At 64.8% G+C, this 16,483-nt stretch overlaps 1 protein-coding gene across 10 annotated transcripts in view; it reads left to right on the top strand.

Annotated features, from left to right (window-relative positions):
• The window catches only part of PLCH2 (phospholipase C eta 2), an 83,077-nt gene that overhangs the window by 40,383 nt on the left and 26,211 nt on the right, over positions 1-16,483 (top strand). For 8 of the 10 annotated variants that reach the window (XR_011433846.1, XM_023627461.2, XM_070254772.1 and 5 more), the window contains one exon: positions 14,879-15,025. The exons of 1 other annotated variant lie outside the window; for it this stretch is intronic. Coding sequence is in view for 8 of the 9 variants with exons in the window: in XM_023627461.2 (XP_023483229.2) it covers positions 14,879-15,025 (147 nt within the window). In the remaining variant the exon portion in view is untranslated. Of the gene's footprint in view, positions 1-2,791; positions 2,968-14,878; positions 15,026-16,483 lie in introns of those variants that run through there. One more of the 10 variants, XM_023627485.2, reaches the window with a different exon arrangement.

Here is a 16,483-nt window from a genome sequence, read left to right as displayed (position 1 = left end):
GGCTGCCTGGGGTCAGGGCCTGGGTCCTGGTCTTGGCTCTGCCTCTGCCTGGTTACGAACTCTGGGCAAGATCCCTCTGCCTCAGTTTCCCTATTTGAAAAGCAAAGAAGTTGGACCCGGTGGTCTCTGGGGGCTCTTCTAACTCCGGCATTCTGAGGTGGCCTCGGAGGAGCAGAATTGGGGACATGCCAGGGGCCGCTCTGCTGTGCTCCCAGGTCCCCCTGGTGCTGGTGGGTTCACCGCAGAGCCCTGCCTGCATCTGGACTGCGGCCGTCACTGGCAGTTTATTGCAGCAGGTCAGGGGGAGCGTTTCCTCAGAGACTCATGCAGGACAGAAGTCGGAAGCTGGACTCCAAGGTGCTCATTGGAGGCTCCGAGGGCGTCAGTCTGCTTCACTCCACTGGGGGGAGGCTTCCTGCCCCTGGAGATTGTCCAGCAAAGTGGCCGCTGCCACCCAGCTGTTGGTCAGGGCCCAGGGCTCTTAGGTCCCCTCCTCACACGGCAGCCACTGAAGGGAATATCAACTCGGACCTTTGTTACAAGAAGGCCTGGCCCCAGCTGGGCCCCCACCTACTGCCCGCTGCCCCCTCGCTGCCCTACAGACCTTCCTCCGTGGCCCCAGCTGGAGGCTCCAGGGTAGGAGGGGTGATGACTCTGTCCCCAGGGACGGGGAAGCCCCTCCCTCGTAACCCGAGGGAAACGGACCTGATCCCGAAGCAGGGGTGCAGGCACGAGGGAGAGCGAGGCGGCAGCTGGGAGGCAGCGCAGGCTGCAGAGGGCACTTTGCAGGGCCTGGGAGGGTATAGGGCTCCAGGGCACGAGACGCCCATCCCAGAGGAGGGCTCAGACAGGGGCCCCACGTTCACGCCCCTGTCACCTGTTGGCATTTGTTTATTCAGTCCCCTCTTCAAACAAGAAGAAAATTAAACTCCTGGGGGGCCGGCAGGCCCTGCCTCCACGACGTGCATCCCCACCCACCGCCAGCCAGGCCAAATGCTCTCAAAGATGGAATTTTGCTTAAATGCCCAGAAAGGAGATCAGAATCTTAAGCAAATTAACATGTGCGGCGGGCGGCTTTTAATCACCGCCTTTAATCGCAGCCCAGAGCGGAAACCGTCTCCCTGGGCTGCGAGCAGTGGGCAGGGCCGGCGACGCTGATGGATTATTCATTAGAACCTGGACTTGGGTTTCATCCGGCTTCTCCACGGGGAGGGCTCAGGGGCCTTTCCTCCACCCCAGGAGGACTGGCTGGGTCCTCAGAGGGGACCTGTAGCCTGTACGCCCTCTGCGTCATCCTCACTCTCGGGTCTGTCTGCGACTCTGCTTCTACTCTCCCTCCCCTCCCGCCCCCCCAATCCGCAGTTTCTCCTCTTAGGAGATTTCGGGGCTGCTGGCCCTTCCACAGAGAGGCCTGGCGGAGCCCCCCTCAGCTTTCCTAGCTCAGCTGTAGGACCCCTCTGGCCACTGGGGTCTCTGCCATCCCGGTGGACGCACGCCCAGGGACCCTGACTGCGCTAAGCAAATGTGTGACCAGTGTGGACGCAAGAGAGTCACAGTGTCAGCTCATGAGTGAGGGTCCCCAGAGCCCGGGCGGTGGCCGCTCTGTCCATGTCTCCATGAGTGGTAGTGAAGGGAGGAGAGCTGCCCCTTTAAGGGGGCTGGGCAGTGGGTCCTTGGGGCCTTCCCGGCATCCAGGTGGTAGTGTGACAGCTGATGTGGCTCCCCTCCCCCTCCACACCTGGGGGCCTCACCTGGCAGGAGGTGTCACACCTTGGGGTGGTGGCAGCTCGGAGGGCCCCAAGGAGCCGCAGGTCTCTTGCTGGGGCCTGTCACCTGCCTGCCCATCCCAAACCCGGGCTCCTGCATCCCCATAAGCCTCCCCAGGCCAGCCTGTGGGCTGCAGGTCAGCCCCACCGGACGGGCCTGCAGGCAGAAGCAGCAGCTTTCAAAACAGCACCCGAGGGATGGAGATCTCTTCCGCTGGTCTGGGAAATGTTATTTCCCTCAGATGCTGGATGCAGCAGGTCAAACCAGAACACAGCCCGGGAAGAGGCAGGCGTTGCTGGGCATCAGCTCCGAGTGGGGGCTGCTCGCTGCAGCAGACTCTGCTCCCTGCTTGGCCCCAGCAGGACCCTGCCCTTAGGCAGCATGCCCCGGGGGGAGGTGCTGTTCTCCCATAGCCCCAGCAGACCCCACCGTCCCCCAGACCCAAGGGGCTTCTGCAAGACCGTCATCGAGGGACACGTGGGGGGAAGCAGGGAGGGGGCATAGGAGAGATGGGTCTGGGTCTGTCATCAGGGGCTCCTGGATCCCTGTTGTCATCGTCCTGCACACACACCCTAAAGCACAAGGGCAGCCAGTGCAATGTCACCCTCGCCACCCCTAAAGCACCCAGCCTTCTCGGGAGACCCTACTGGGGTGGGGTGGCTTGTCCTAGACCCAGCCCACAGGATGTGGAGGGAGGCTGTGTGTAATGATCAGAAGGACCCTGTGGTTGTGGGGGGCTGCCAGCCCATGGAGGACACTGGACTCCTGAGGGGGGGGATGTGCAACTACCTCCTCTGGTAGGAGGGCTGGCCTGGAGGGCAGGAGGTCAGGGATGGCTGGGGGGTGGTCCCGGGAGCCCCTGCTGGCGGAGTGGGCACAGCATCGCCCGCCCCCTGCCCCTGCTTCCAGCTTCTCAGCAGCTGCTTTCGACCCCCACCCCGTGCACTGCGGGCTGCAATGGGTTAAGGCAGGCGGGGCTCCCGCGGGAGGGGCGGTCCTGGCGGCGGCGCGGGTAGCGTTGATCGTTGGTAGGGCATGGGCGCAGCGCGGGAGGTACCCTGGCTCTGCTCGGGTGGGCACGGGCACACTTGGGGCCAGCGCACTGCCCGGCCCCCCTTGGACCACGCTGGTAGCAGTGGAGGTGGCGCCTGAGGGCCATGGAAGAGCCCGGGGGCCCCAGCGGGCTCAGCCGGGACCAAGGTAAGGGGGGCAGAAGAGGCTTGAGGAGGAAGGCTGTGACTGTCCCTGCAGGGAGCCCAGGGCGGGTGCTGAGCTGCCACTGGTGACCCACTGACCCTACACAGGCAGTGCTTGACCCCCTCCCCAAGGGGTCTCTTGGTCCACCCCATTCCCCCCAATACCCACGCATTCCCCCATACCCCGCACCATCCTCCCCGGCATCTCCCTGCGAGGGGTGGAGCCTTCCCGAAGGACGGTGAGAGGAGGTACCCCTCTCCCCCAGCCGACACAGTCCCCTGAACTCCACCCTGCCCCCAGCAACACCAACCTCAGTGTGGGGGGCTTAGATTAGGGGTGTCCTGGCCTGTGGGACTCTGGGGGCTCACCTGGTCCAACCCCACCTGCCCCTCTCATCTAGGGCAGTCGAGCGGTCCTGAGTGTCGCTCAGCACCATGGACAGGGCAGCGGCCGCCTTTCCCTGAGGGGCCAGCAGTCGTAGCTGAGCCCTGGAGCTTCCAGCCCTGCCACCCAGGGTGGCAGATTTCTTGCTCAGAATGCCATGCTGTCCTGACATGGGGGCCCGGGCACTGCCCTGGGCAGACAGTACCGATCAGCAGGGGTGGCAGGAGCCCTCCGAGGCTGCCCAGGTCTCCCTGGTACCAAGGAGTTTGGGCGCTAGAAGGAGCTGGGTGCCTGGTGTCCGGGTCCATCCTGCAGGGACCCGATGGGGCAGAGCTTCTCCCAGGCAGAGTCTCTGTCTGCTCCCAACGCAACACTTGCTCCGGGCCAGGGCTGGGAAGAGTCAGAGGGGGAAGGAAGCCAGCACCGTGGCTGCAGCAGGAGTGACTTGGGCCAGACACCAGAAGAACTTCCTGAGCAAGGGCTGGGATCCCAAAGAGAGTTGGAACTTGCCTTCTGGTGACTTGTCTGGATCCTGGCTGTTCTGGACCCAGTTTATTCTGCCCTCTGATTGGCGTGGACGCAGGGGAGGGGCTGGGGAGCCTGGGAGAGCATGCATAGGGAGCAGGGGCGTCACTGCTGGGTGGACTGAGGACGGGTCCCTGGTGACGCGTCTGATGAGCTGTGTCACCACCCACCCTATCTGAGCCTCTCGTGGAAGAGCTGGGCAGCCTGGGGTCACCTTCACAGGTGAGCAGAGTGTGCCTGGCCTGTGTGGCTGCTCCGGGAACGCCTGTTTGCTCCCGCCCTTCCCTCCCCAGCTGAGATGCCCTTTATGAATGGAGGACAGTGTGGCAGGTGTAGATGGGCTGGTGGTGCAGACACTCCTGGCGTGGCTGTGTGCTCGGGCCACCCCCAGGTATACTCACTCCCTGACCACAGCCCCCACCCCAGTGCGGAGCAGGGCTCCCATGTGGGGGGTGGTCCCTGGGGAGGGCCTGGCCCAGGACGTTCCTGCCTGTCTGGCCTGCAGAGACCTCCATGGAATCAATAGCCCTGGGCCGGCCCAGTCTCAGTCAGAGCCCCTGAGTGCAGGACCTCTGCCTGCTGACCGCACAGGGGCTGGCTGCTGCCATGTGGCCCCAAAGCCGCAGGTCCAGGGAGACGTGACACACCCAGGGTCTGCAGCCAGCGAGGGAAGAGCTCTGTTCTTGGAGGGGAGGGTGGCAGGAGCAGAGTAGCTGCAAGCTCACTGTCTGTGCCCTGTGCTCTGGGCCGAGGGCTCAGCCAGTCTCGAGGGAGGAGATGTGGCACGGCCCTACCTGCTGGGACGCGCCTGCCTGTTGCCCCTCCCGGGGAGAACGGTCTCAAATGTGCAGCTGAGGACAGAGCAGATGGGCTGGAGTCTTGGGTCCGGCCCTCCATCTGCACAGCTAATGGGCTGATGATGACGGTCTTGCTGCTCTTGGCACCTTTCTCCTGGAAAGCCAGTGGACGGGCTGTGTTGGGAAGGGCCCCTCTCCTGGGGCAGGGTGTGTGTGCGGGGGGTGCAGGGGACCTTCTCTAGTGCTGAGGCTGGGGCCCCACGGGGTGGGGGCATCGAGGAGGGGGATGAGTAATCGAAAGTGCTGGTTTCTTCCTGGGACTTTGCTTCCAGCTCGGTGTACGTGGGCTCTGCCGGCTGGACAGACTTCCTATGAGGGAAAGGCCGGTGGGCGTGGGCCTCCCGGGTAAGGGGACGGATGCCCTCCCAGGATGGGGGGTTTTTCTCTGGCTCCTGGGAAGCCGTGGGGAGAGGAAGTCTCCCGCCCAGGCAGCCCCCCACCAGCCAGGGGCAGTGTGCTCTGGAAGACCCAGGGCGGAGCCTCGTGTGCTGGACGGTCAGCCAAAGTGGGGGGGAAGCTGCTCTGAGAGTCCACCTGCTGAAGCAGCACTGGGGGCCCATGGACCCCGTCAGGCTCTGTGTCCCCAGGGCGGGGGACCCAGGTGGGGTGCCTGAGGGCGGCTCCATCAGCAGGCAGGTCCTTAGGAGCCATGATGGAGCCCCTGACTTGGAAACAGTGGCCACACTGCCCTGGGGTCCCCTCAGCCTGCTCAGATCCAGGGTCCACAAACATGCTGCCAGGTGGCTCGGGGGGGGCTCGATTTCACATTGATTGAGAGCCGGCTTGGCCTCACGTCAGCTGAGCTGTTGCTCCCTTTGGAAACTCCCTGGGGTTCAGGCCTCTGTAGTCGACCACAGGCTGGGGTTCGGGTGGCTCCTCCTGAGCTCCCTCCCAGGTCAGCGGCAGTGAGTGTGGGATGGCATGGAGGGGAGCCAGGGTGAGACCCAGAGAGGGCCCACCTGGCCTCACAGGGCAGGAGGCAGGGACAGGCAGCCAGCCCAGTCTCCAGGCAGGAGTAAGGTGGGGGTCATGCATGAGATGTGGGAAAACTTAGGATGTCAATCCTAGAGGGCCTGGCCCGGTTCGAGAACATCCTCTCCATGCTGTGGCCCCAGGGCTCTCGAGGAAGCTGCCTCCTGCCTCTGAGGTGGCCCTGGCAGGGAGGGGCACCGGGCCCAGGATGGATGCACAGGCTCAGCCTTCTTCTGTTTCCTGTCTCCTCCGTGGCTCTGTGCCCACTCTGCCCGGCGGCCGTCCAGCCCTGCCAGCTGCTGCTCGGCCTCCCCCGCGGCCCGGGTGGGTGGGGGGTGGGGGCAGGGCCGGCTTTGCCAATGCCGCAAGGACCCCTCCCTCGGCGCTGCTGCCCCTTTCTCTCACTGCAGGAGTTTCCTCTCTTCCCCGCAGGCAGGCTGGGCTCCATCTGGTGACTTTTCAGGAAAGTGCCCCCACCCCCTGCGCCAGCACTGTGAGCCTCTCTCTTCCTCTCTAGCTACTCCCTGGGCACTCCCCAGGGCCCTGTCCCTGTCCCCGATGTAGCCGAGTCCCTGCCTCCAGGAAGCTTGGCTCTCCCAGCCTCTGCTCAGTGAGTGCGCGGGAAGTGAGTGCTGGAGCCCGATGGGAGTCCCGGCATGTGACCTGGGAGCACTTGCAGGAGCAGGAGGCCTCGGACGCTATTAATAGCGGCCTTTCCCACAGGACTGTTGAAAGTGATTAATGCACCACCTTGGCTGCGCTGGGACTGGGACCGCGGGAGTGGCTGGGGGCTGGGAGGGACCCTGGTTGAGGCTGGGACTGGCCCTGCCCGGGTTCGAGGAGCCCTGGGCTCTGCTGAGCAGGCAGAGGAAGGCCAGATGTCCGGATCCTGCCGTGCTGAAGGCCCCAGGCCCCAGTGGCACTCGGCAGGTTCCGTGACAGCGTGGGGGCCCACTGCACGGGAAGGGGCTTCTCCAGGGGGAGGATTCTAGGTGCTGGACACCCCCAGCCTCAAAGAACATTCCATCCACTCATGCCCACTGCCACAGGGGCTGGGACAGCTGTGGATGGCTGTGACTGTCACAAATGCTTCTGACCCGTCACTGCCTGTTGGGTGACTTACAGAAAGGTCTTGCTGGGCCTCCCTTGGGCCAATCCTGCAGGAGCTTAGGCCATGAGTTGGGGATGGGCCCGGCTGCAGCCGTCCTTGCCCAGAGCCCAAGTGCTCAGGGGCCTCTGTGCGTAGGTGGGAGGTGCAGGCTCAGGGCTGGTCAGTTGGTGTGGTGGACAGGCATGGCTGGCCACCAGAGACTGTTGCCACCCTCTAGGATACTAACCATCCCTGGTTCCCTGGGGTCTGAGTGCACAGGCCAGGAAAGGGCAGGGTGGCCAGAAGCAGCCAAGAGGGAGAGCAAAGTCTGGCTGGCCCGCCCCCCAGGCTCCTCTGGCCCTCCTTGCTGCTGAGCTGGGTGATGCTGGGCGATGTTGTGGGGCCAGGCCCCCGCCCACGAAGCTCTCATTGCTCCTGCTGGAAGCCAGAGCTGGCTGCCCGGTGGAGAGGGCCGCAGGAAGGGAAGAGCACATCCTGGTGGGTGGAGCCTCTGGTGTGGACCTTTCTCCCCTGCCTGGTCCCCCGCCCTCCTCCAGGCCTGTCTGAGGGCAGCCCCAGGTCTTGCTGACCTGGCCAAACGACCCCCAGGCTCCACTGCCCTTGCGTGATCCTCCAGCCAGCCCTGGCTCCCATGACCCCCGGGCACCGGGCACAGCAACTCCGGGACCCTGGCTCGGGGGGGGGGGCCTGAGGAAGCCGACTCACACTCCCTGATAACATAAAAATAGTTAGAAGACGCCCAGACGTGGGGACGAGCTGCTTCTCAGACGTTGAAATAATCTCCGCCATATGTGTGTGGGCCCGTCCCTCCCTCCTCTGGGGCGCTGGCCAGGGGCCGGGCTGGTCCCCCGTGGTTGCGCCGAGCCTGGCGCGGTGGCTGAGGTAGGGCAGCCTCTTCCTCCTTCCTCTTCTCCGTCCGAGCACTGTCTGAGCACCTACCCTACGCTGGGCTCGCCGCAGCAGAGCCGAGATGCAGCGTGGAGAGGAGGGACCCCGGGGCTGCTGGGGAGGCAGGCAGGGGCTGAGGAGGTAGAAGATATAGGGGGCTGTGGCAGGGCCAGGGCCAGAGGAGCCTCGGGGCGCCCTGTCCCACTGCTGCTGACTGTTCTAAGTAAAGTGGACACGGGAAGGGCCCCCTTGAAGTTCCCCCAAAAAGGCAAAGACGTGTTGGAGGAGGAGGAGGCTGGAGGCAGACGAGAAGGGTCAGGCTGCAGGGAGTCCGGGGCCGGCAGCCCGCAGACAGGCGGGGGATGTGCGCCCAAGCCCGGCCCGCACCTGTCTGCTCATGAAGGGGCACTGGTGAATAGGGCATGTGCACGTATGAACCTCACTTTGGGGAGGGGGCCCGGCGGCATCTCCAGGGTCTGCCTGTGTGTGTGCGCGGGAAGCCTGTGGGTGTAACTTGTGGGTTTTGTTGGAGGGTTAAATTGATTTTCCATCTCCCCCCGGGGAGAGGTGGAGATGCTGACTGCCGCTGGCCTCTTGTTGCCGTGTTAGGACAAGATCGATCTCCGCCGCAGAAACAAAATTAAACCAACGTTTCCCGGCTTCCGACAGCGAGCGCACTTCCTCTTTGCAGAAGCTGCTGCCTGAGTCCTGCGGCCACCACTGTCCTCTACGGGGCGTGGGGAATGAGGATCCAGGGGCTGGGGGCACCTTCTGACAGATAGGGGTACTGAGGTGCGGAGATGGGTGAAAGCTGCCTGAGGACTCTGCTTCCTGGCACCTGCCAGGCTGGGCCATCTGGGTCAGCGGTTCAGACACTGTGCAGGGGCCAAGCCGAGCAGGGTCATAGGCATATCCCCTCTGGGGTGTCCATCTGGGGTCGAGGGCACTGCAGGCCCTGCAGCCCACAGAGCTCTCCCTGTGCCCTCTCTCCACCTCAGGAGGTGGCCCTGCTCGCTGCGTCTGTGCTGGGCACGTCCGTGTGCCTGGCTCCTCTAGGACCTCAGCTAGAGGTGTTAGCACTGGCTGGAGGTGGCTGAGCCCTGGACAGCTGGGCAGCAACAGCAAAGCTGGTGATAGCCGTGCCAGGCATTGGCTTCATGCCACCTCCCAGAGCTGGCTTGGTGGCCTTGGCACTGGGGGTCCAGCCTGTGCTCACTTACACCAGAGTGCCTGCTGTAGGCCAGTCCTGGCCAGTGAGGGACAGAACAGGACCGGACTGCGGAGGTTCCTGCTCTGGAGCACCCTGGCTCACATGGTGTGCAGGTGAATGCGAGTGGACCTGCCAGGCAGCCTCGAGGCTGCCACAAGGAGCCTTGAAGGAATAACTGGGTCACAAGGATCAGGGAAATGAGAGTGCCTGAGGGCTTGGAGGGGGCCCCCAGGGTGTGTGGGTGGGTGCAAGGAGGAGGGGTTGGGAGCAGCGTTTGGGGGCCAGGCACCCCTCTCCCGGAGAGCCCTCCTGCCCCTTCCAGACCAGGGCCTCAGGCCCCCAGCTGTTCTGGCCTGGGGGCGTGGGGTGGGCTCTGTAAGGGTAGCCTTCTGCATAGCCTGTTGGTCAGGTGTGGGACTTGTGAGGGCCCGGAGGCCAGGGGTGGCTGCTCCCTCCCACCTGAGCCCCTGCAGAGCTGGTGGCTGCAGCTGGCTCAGCAGCTGCATCAGGTGTTGGGACTCAAGGTGGGGGAGGAGCAGGGAGGAGGGTGGCCGCCTGACCGAGGTATGGACCAGGGTTGGGGCCTGGGGCCTTGTTCGTCAGCCTTCCCTGGGGACTCAGGACTGCTGGTGCCTGACCAGGGGCAGGCAGGGTGAGAGTGGGGCCTGGGCAGTGAGAGGAGTGTACCAGGTGGGGGTAGGCTGGTCTACCTGTGGGGGTGGGTGAACCCGGCCCAGGTGTGAAAGGTGCCCCAGGGGCCCATTTGTGACCCCACTAAGGAACTGGGGAGGGGCCGGGCCCTTCTCTGGCCAGGTGTTGGCCAGTTCTGCTCTCAGGCAGCACCTAGGGGGGTTCTCAGGTCCCAGAACCTAGGCCCAAGTGTGACTCTGAGGGAGTGGAGGGTGGGGCCGGTTCGGGTGACCACATGTGGACATGGGGTTCTGGCTGGCATTGCCTACCTGGCACCTTTGGGGAGCTAATAGGGGGTGGCAGGCAGGGTGCCACCCACTCTGTGCTGGTCTGCTGACCTTCCCCTTTGCCGAGGCCCAGGGCTGTCCACAGCTGCACCAGAAGTAGGGGTGCGAGCTGGGGGACGGTGGGAGGGGAGGGGCCCCTTGCGTCCTGGTTTAGGAGGCTGAGCCGTCTGGGTTTGGGGCCTGTCATGTGTTCAAACCCAGCTTGGCAGTCACCTGGGGCCCTTGCATGCATCCAGAATGCTCAGCTGCACTGTGGGGGTGACATGGCCACCCCCAGAGCTGGACACTCCTCCACAGTGTCCTGTGGCCCTGGGGTGCCCTGGCTTTGCGTGGCGGCTGCGGTTCTGCAGCCACCTGTGTCACGCAGTGTCGGAGGCGGGGAAGGGGTCACCCAGGTCCTCTGGGCAGAAGAGGGGTCTCGCCGGCAGAGCCCTGCATCAGGCCAGATTAGCCAGACCTTCGTCTGCCTGGCCAGGGGAGGATTATAGCCCGGGTAGTGGAGGAGGACTCAGAGTCCGGGTGCAGGGGCTGGGCCCACACAGTCTGTGTCCCTCCCAGGAGTCCTGCCCAGGCAGATGGAGCCTCCACACGCCCTGGCTGATCAGCTGGTGGCTGAGAGCCCAAGGGCACGACCCAAGGATGGCAGGGGCAGGCCCGCTCGGGGGCCTTGGCGGGGGTGGGCAGGAGGTGAGAGCACCACCGCCCAGACTGAGGCCAGGTGAGGGAGAGAAAAGAGCAGGTGTGACCAGGTGTAACCTGGGTTCGAGGAGCTGCGGGCTTTGGGCAGCAGGGAATGGCCCAGTGTTGTGGAGGGACGACTGATGGAATGGGGGGCAGTGACCACAGCAGGCGAGGTGGTGGGGAGCGTCACCGGGCCCAGGACACCAGGTGTGGACCACTGGGCCTCGTCCAGGCTGATCCCTTGGGCCTGCCCTCTGGTCCAGATGCTCCCCGGCTTTCTGGTTCCCCTCCTCTCGGACCCCCGGTGCAGACAGCAGATGGCGATGCTGTCAGGGCTCTGGCAGCCCTGTCTTCCTGGGGATGCCTGGGACTCGTCCCCTTTCCCACCCCAGAGGCTGAAGGCTCCCTGGTCCGATTCCACGCAGAACTGCCTCCAGCAAGGGATGAGTCAGTGCCTCTTTGGCAAACGGCTCTGGCATTTGGCTTTGAGTCGATTACTTTGGATCCGGCCGGGTGTTCCCTGGTTCTCTGTGGTCAGCCCAGAACCAGGATGCGCGTTGCTATCTCCTCGGGGCCTGTCACCTCCCACCCTTGCCAACCTTAGACACAGCAGCTGTTCCAGCCTGCCCAGCCTCTGGCTCTCCTGTCCTTGGCTCTGTGGCCCGGGCCCGGCTCCTCCCCTCTGTGCCCAGGAGGGAAGGGTGGCTGCCCCTGTCTCAGCACAGCCCAGGAGTGGTGGGATTTATGGCGATGAGGACAGGGGGCTTTTGTGGGCAGCCCAGCCCTGCCACAGGCTGCCCCTAACACAGGGACCTATGCTGTCCCTGCCGTGCCTGGGCAGGGGACACAGGTGGGCTGGGGGCTCCTGGGTCCAGTGGCAGGAGCACCCTGGGGTCCTCAGGACCAGGCCCCAGTCCTCACCGCTTCTGTGACTCTGGGGTGGAATTCTGCCCCTTGGCCTCGGGCCACCCCTTGGCGAGGCTGACCTGCCCTGGCCCAGTGGCCCCTGGACTGCGAGAGGCGGCCGTGCCATCTTCCCTGTCTCTCCTGCTTACCTGCTCCTGCTCACAGTGCACTCAGCTCCTCTGGGCTTGGCTGCCCTTGTCCAGGCCGTAGCTGGTATGGCCTTGACTGGGCCTTGTGTCCGGTCAGCAGGCAGGCAGGCAGGTCCTTCCTGGGCCTGGGCCTCCTCCCCCAGGCCAGGTCCATCATGAGGAGGGCAGTGGCCCAGGCCAGCCCAGTGTCCGGGGACAGAAAGCAGCAATGAATGCACCCAGGCAATGGGCCGCCTCCACCCGGAAAGGTCAGGCTGGGGGCTGGTGCCTGGGGACTGCAGTTGCACAGCCAGGGGCCTGGAACTGGACGAGGGAGACAGGGAATGCTAGGCCCAGGCTCGGGGGACCTGCACCCTCCAGCCGGTGCTGGGAGTCACAGCAGAAGGGGGCCCCATGTGGCCCAGTCCTTCCTGAGCCAGACCTGGCAGGCAGCCTTGCTCCAGCTTGGCTCATGGTCTCCAGCCCACAGAGGGCTAGGCACTAGGGGACAAGAGGCTGCGGCTTCTGTCCCACTTCCAGGCTCCCCAGGACGGTAGGAATCTACTCAGACCTCCCCGTGAGTACGAGAGGTGTGGGCTTGTCCTGGGGCTCAGGCTGGGGTGGAGAATGGGCAGCAGCCTTGGACGTCCAGCACGGGGAGGATGGTGGGGAGACCGCTTCCTGCAGGGCCTGAGGGTGCACCCTGGGGGTGGTCTCATGGGGGACCACTTGTCTGTCCTGGGGGCTGGTGGCCTGGCCAGTCCCCTCCTGGGCCCCAGCTGGGAGTTTCCTTGGCCTAAATCCTCTGGCCAGCTGGGCTGGATGCAGGCTGGGATTAGGGCAGGGGATTGCGCAGGTGATGGGCAGTGCGGGCAGAGGCGCTGCGGCTCCCCCACCCCCAGACCCTGCGACGCTGCTTCTTCGGGGACCCCTCCGTGGCCTGGCGGGTGGGTGGGTTGGCCTGGGGGCCATCTGGGACAGCAGGTGATCGTTGGGCCAATGCCAGAGGTGTCTGGGAGCAGCCTTGCAGGGGCCTCAGGGGTCTCTGAGGGGGAGGAAGACGCAGAGAAGAGAAAGGGGCCCGTTGGAGCCCTGTGCTGCCTGTACCGCCTGACCTGCTGCTGAGGCAGAGCGGGGGCACCCGCCTTCTCTGGGCTCTGTGAGCCCACACCTGGCCGTCATCTGGGCATGTCCATTCCCTGGCCATCTACCCCCAGCCGGACGAAGGGAACGGTAGCCTGCCTGTTGGAAGCCCTCCTCTGGGTCGGAGGGAGTGTGGCCGCATCCCCGAGGTGGCAGCTTGGCTCACTAGGTAAGGGGGCAGGCCTGCTTGGCCATCAGGGGCCTCCGTGGCCAGAGCCCCGCCCAGCCATGGGGGCCGGAATGGGGTGGGGGTGCTCCTGGGGATGTGAACAGCCTGGGGGCTCCCACCCTACCCCTGTGCAACCCTGTAATCTCCCACACCCTTGGGTTTCCCTCTGGGGGTCGTGGTGCTCCAGCAGCATCTTCTGGTCTGCCTGCCTCTCTGAACACCGCCTCGGGGCCTGGAGGCTGAACCCCAGACGGGCAGCAGGGAAGGTGAGGGTGCGTGAGACAGGGGCAGGGAGGGGCTGGGGCCCTGGTGCATGTCCTTGCTGGGTGCTCAGACAGTTCCGAAGCTTTCAGTGAGGGGTCCTGGCACTTTGAGGGGTGGCAGCACCTTCAGCCCAGGGCGGTGGGGCCGGCATGTGGGGCCAACACAACAGCCCTTGGATGCAGGCGGGGTGCACCTCTCTGCTGAGAGACGTGGGCATGGGGAGGACGAAGCCTGCCGGGTGGGGATGGGAACGTGGAGTGTCTGTCTTTGGGGGGCCAGCCCACAGGAGGCCCCATTCAGGGCTGTCTACCCAACCCCGTCTCTGGTTCAGCTGCCAGACGGGGCCTGGTCCAGGAATCCTGTTCTAGGCCTCTGGGGCCTGGCCCTGTCACCATCTCCTGCCTCACCCCTCCCACCTGTTACCTGCATCCCAGCAGCCCCACCTGTGCCCTCACCTCCCCTGTCCCCTGTGGAGCCCAGCCTCCCCGTGTGCCCTCCCCCGGCACATGCGCTCAGGGTCAGAGAATGGCTTCCTCCAAGAAGTCCTCACTGGCTGGTCCCCTTGGGCTGACACTGCCCATGGGCCTCCGCAAACCACCTGAGGGTCCCTCACTGTCTGGACCGCGTGGGGTTTAATGACTTGGCACTTCAGTGGATGGCCCTTTTGGGTCCTGGGCTTTTTGTAAGCAGGTGTGAGGGGCCCAAGAGGGGCCAGGACTACGCTAGCCTGCACCTTTGGAGCCTGCAGCCTCCCCAACCCAGGGAGCTGCTGTCCTGGCCGGCACCCCCTCCCCTGGGACCTGGAAGACATGTAAAAGCTGGAGACAGGTGGCCAGGTGGACAGAGGAGGGGAGGGGAGGACAGAGAGGGGTGGGAAGAGGCAGGTGGACCCCGTGGAGGGAAGAGTTTGGGTTCTGGAGCTCAAATCTGGCCCTGCACCATCCCAGGTCTGCACCCTAGTACTCGCAGAGTCTCCCTCCGTGGTCTCCGGGGCAGATGTGCATGGTGCCATCCTTATTGCTTGTAGGCGGGCTACTTTCCTGAAGATGCCACGGAAAGGGGGTGCAGGGGCTCCGGAGCAAGACCGTCTGCTCTCAGGAGTTGCCTACGGCTGGGCCAGCAGCCAAGCCAGATGTCGTCGGGGCGGCCGCCTGCCTGCTGCCCACCGGGGCCCACCCCATGCCTGGCACAGAGGCTTGCTGCACAGCAGCTCAGCCACCACGCACCTGTGTCTTCTCCTGTGTCATAGCCTTTGGGGCAGGTCATGGTGGCCGCTGGGTCTGGTCCAGGTGGTGGAGGCTGGGATGGGCAGGCAGCCAGATGGGAGCAGAGTTAGGGAGGAACAGGGTTCGGTCTGGGACCTTGCCTGGGCCTCAGGCTCCAGGACCACAAGGAGGGTGGCTGGGCAGAATCGGTTTGTCTCTCTGCGTGAACTCTGGCCCTTGAGCAGGGTCCCAGATTGAATGTGTGATCCAGGCCGGCACCTAGGGGTTGCAGGCAGCCCTGGGGGTCTGAGTTCAGCCCCCTGGTGGGTAAGCAGATGGTGGATGGGTGGTCTCTGCACCCCCTTGATCACGTGGAGGTGGGTGTGGGGCTGGGCTCCGGTGAGCGGTGGGGCTGCCGCAGCACTCACCGGCGCCCTGTCTGTCTGTCTCTGTGTTGGTCATCCATCTGTGTGACGGGGTCTGTGGATGTCCAGTGGAGCGATGTATGAGTGCCATGCAGGCAGGAACGCAGATGGTGAAGCTCCGTGGCAGCTCCAAGGGTCTGGTCCGCTTCTACTTCCTGGACGAGCACCGCTCCTGCATCCGCTGGCGGCCCTCGCGCAAGAACGAGAAGGCCAAGAGTGAGTGGGGCAGCCTGGGGGAGGGGCCAGGGCCCCAGACCAGCACTCGGGGTGCAGGGACCTCTCCCAGAGCAGCCACTGGACAGCGTGTGAGCTGCCAGACCCTGAGACCGGCAAGTCTCCAGGTGGCTCCAGGCGTGCCGCATGGGCGCAGTCGGCCGTGGGGGTTCTGCGGTAACCTCTGGGTGCAGGGTGGGGTGGGGGCGGGGCCCCATGCCCTTCAGGGCCCAGACTCTACCACGGCCTGGCAGAGCCCTCTGGGACTGAGTGGAGACTGAGTGGCCCCAGGGCCCGGCCCTGTGCTTGATGCTGGGATGGGCTGAGAGGCAAAGGACCTTCAGTCCCGCTGGGGAGATAAGACCTGCTGCAGAGAGAGAGCACGCGGGCCATGCTGTGGGTAGGGCTTTTATGCCAAGGGTTGGCCCAGGCTGCCTGGGGCGTGAGCGGCTGACGTGGGGATGTGAAGGCTACAGGGCTGCCTGGAGTGAGGAGGGTCCTGAGCTGGAAGCATTGTGCAGGGGACACATGGGATGGGGTCGATCTCTGAGTGGGGCACTGCAGGGACTGGACTAGGGGTCCTGGGGGTCAAGAAGGGACACAGAGCCCTCATGGGCAGGGAGAGGGGTGCTACTACCCCTCCTCTGGTTTGCCCGCGGGAGAGACCCAGGTGTGCCAGAGTAGGTTGCCTCAGCCCTGTGGTTGCCAAGGGCACTGCCACTGCCACGGGGCCCAGGAGAGAGCCACGCTGCAGAGCTCCCTGGGAGGGCCTCCTGGAGGAGGGGGAGTGGAGCCCCTGTGCTGTCAGGAGTTCCTGCTCTGTGCCAGGCACTGTTCCCCATGCTGGGCATCCTGTGGGAACTTGGCTGACTAGAAGCTGGCCTTCGAGTGTGAGGTGGGCAACGTCACCTTATGATAGGGCAACCACGTGCTGAGTGACAAGAAAAATACAGAAGCTGGTGATAGAGGGGAGTGGGCGGAAGGGGATCACAGAGGCCTCCTGGAGAAGGGGTGATTGGGCAGAAACCTGCAGGCTAGGACTCGGGGAGACCCAGTTGGGTGTTTAGAGCTGACTGTGGCCCTGGAGGGGTCCCCAGGAGGGAGGGACACACCTGCATTCTCGCAGGGAGCTGGAGAAGGCAGGTGGGATAGGCCCCTAGGTGGGTGGGCTCTGCATGCCTGGGGGAGGTGGGGGGCAGAGGGTAGAGGAGCAAGGCCATCCCTCACTGCAGAGGATGGAGAAGCCCCACTGTTACTGCACTGGACGTGAGGCCTCCCAGAAGGGTGCAGAGCCTGGCACGTTGAGCAGCCCGAGGCAGTGCCGGTGGCATTGGGAGGCAGTGAGGACTGGTGTGAGTGCGGGTGGCGGGCCCCGGCTGTGCCGAGCCGAGGTACCTGGCTCTCGGAGGGATGCTGGCCACCTGTGCCCTGAATGTCTGCGAGGGGGCCGTGCCATGTGCA

The sequence above is a fragment of the Equus caballus genome, chromosome 2, assembly GCF_041296265.1.
Source record: "Equus caballus isolate H_3958 breed thoroughbred chromosome 2, TB-T2T, whole genome shotgun sequence".
Lineage (NCBI taxonomy): Eukaryota > Metazoa > Chordata > Mammalia > Perissodactyla > Equidae > Equus > Equus caballus.
Note: the sequence above shows the minus strand (reverse complement) of the source record. Positions and strands in the feature narration are given on the sequence as shown.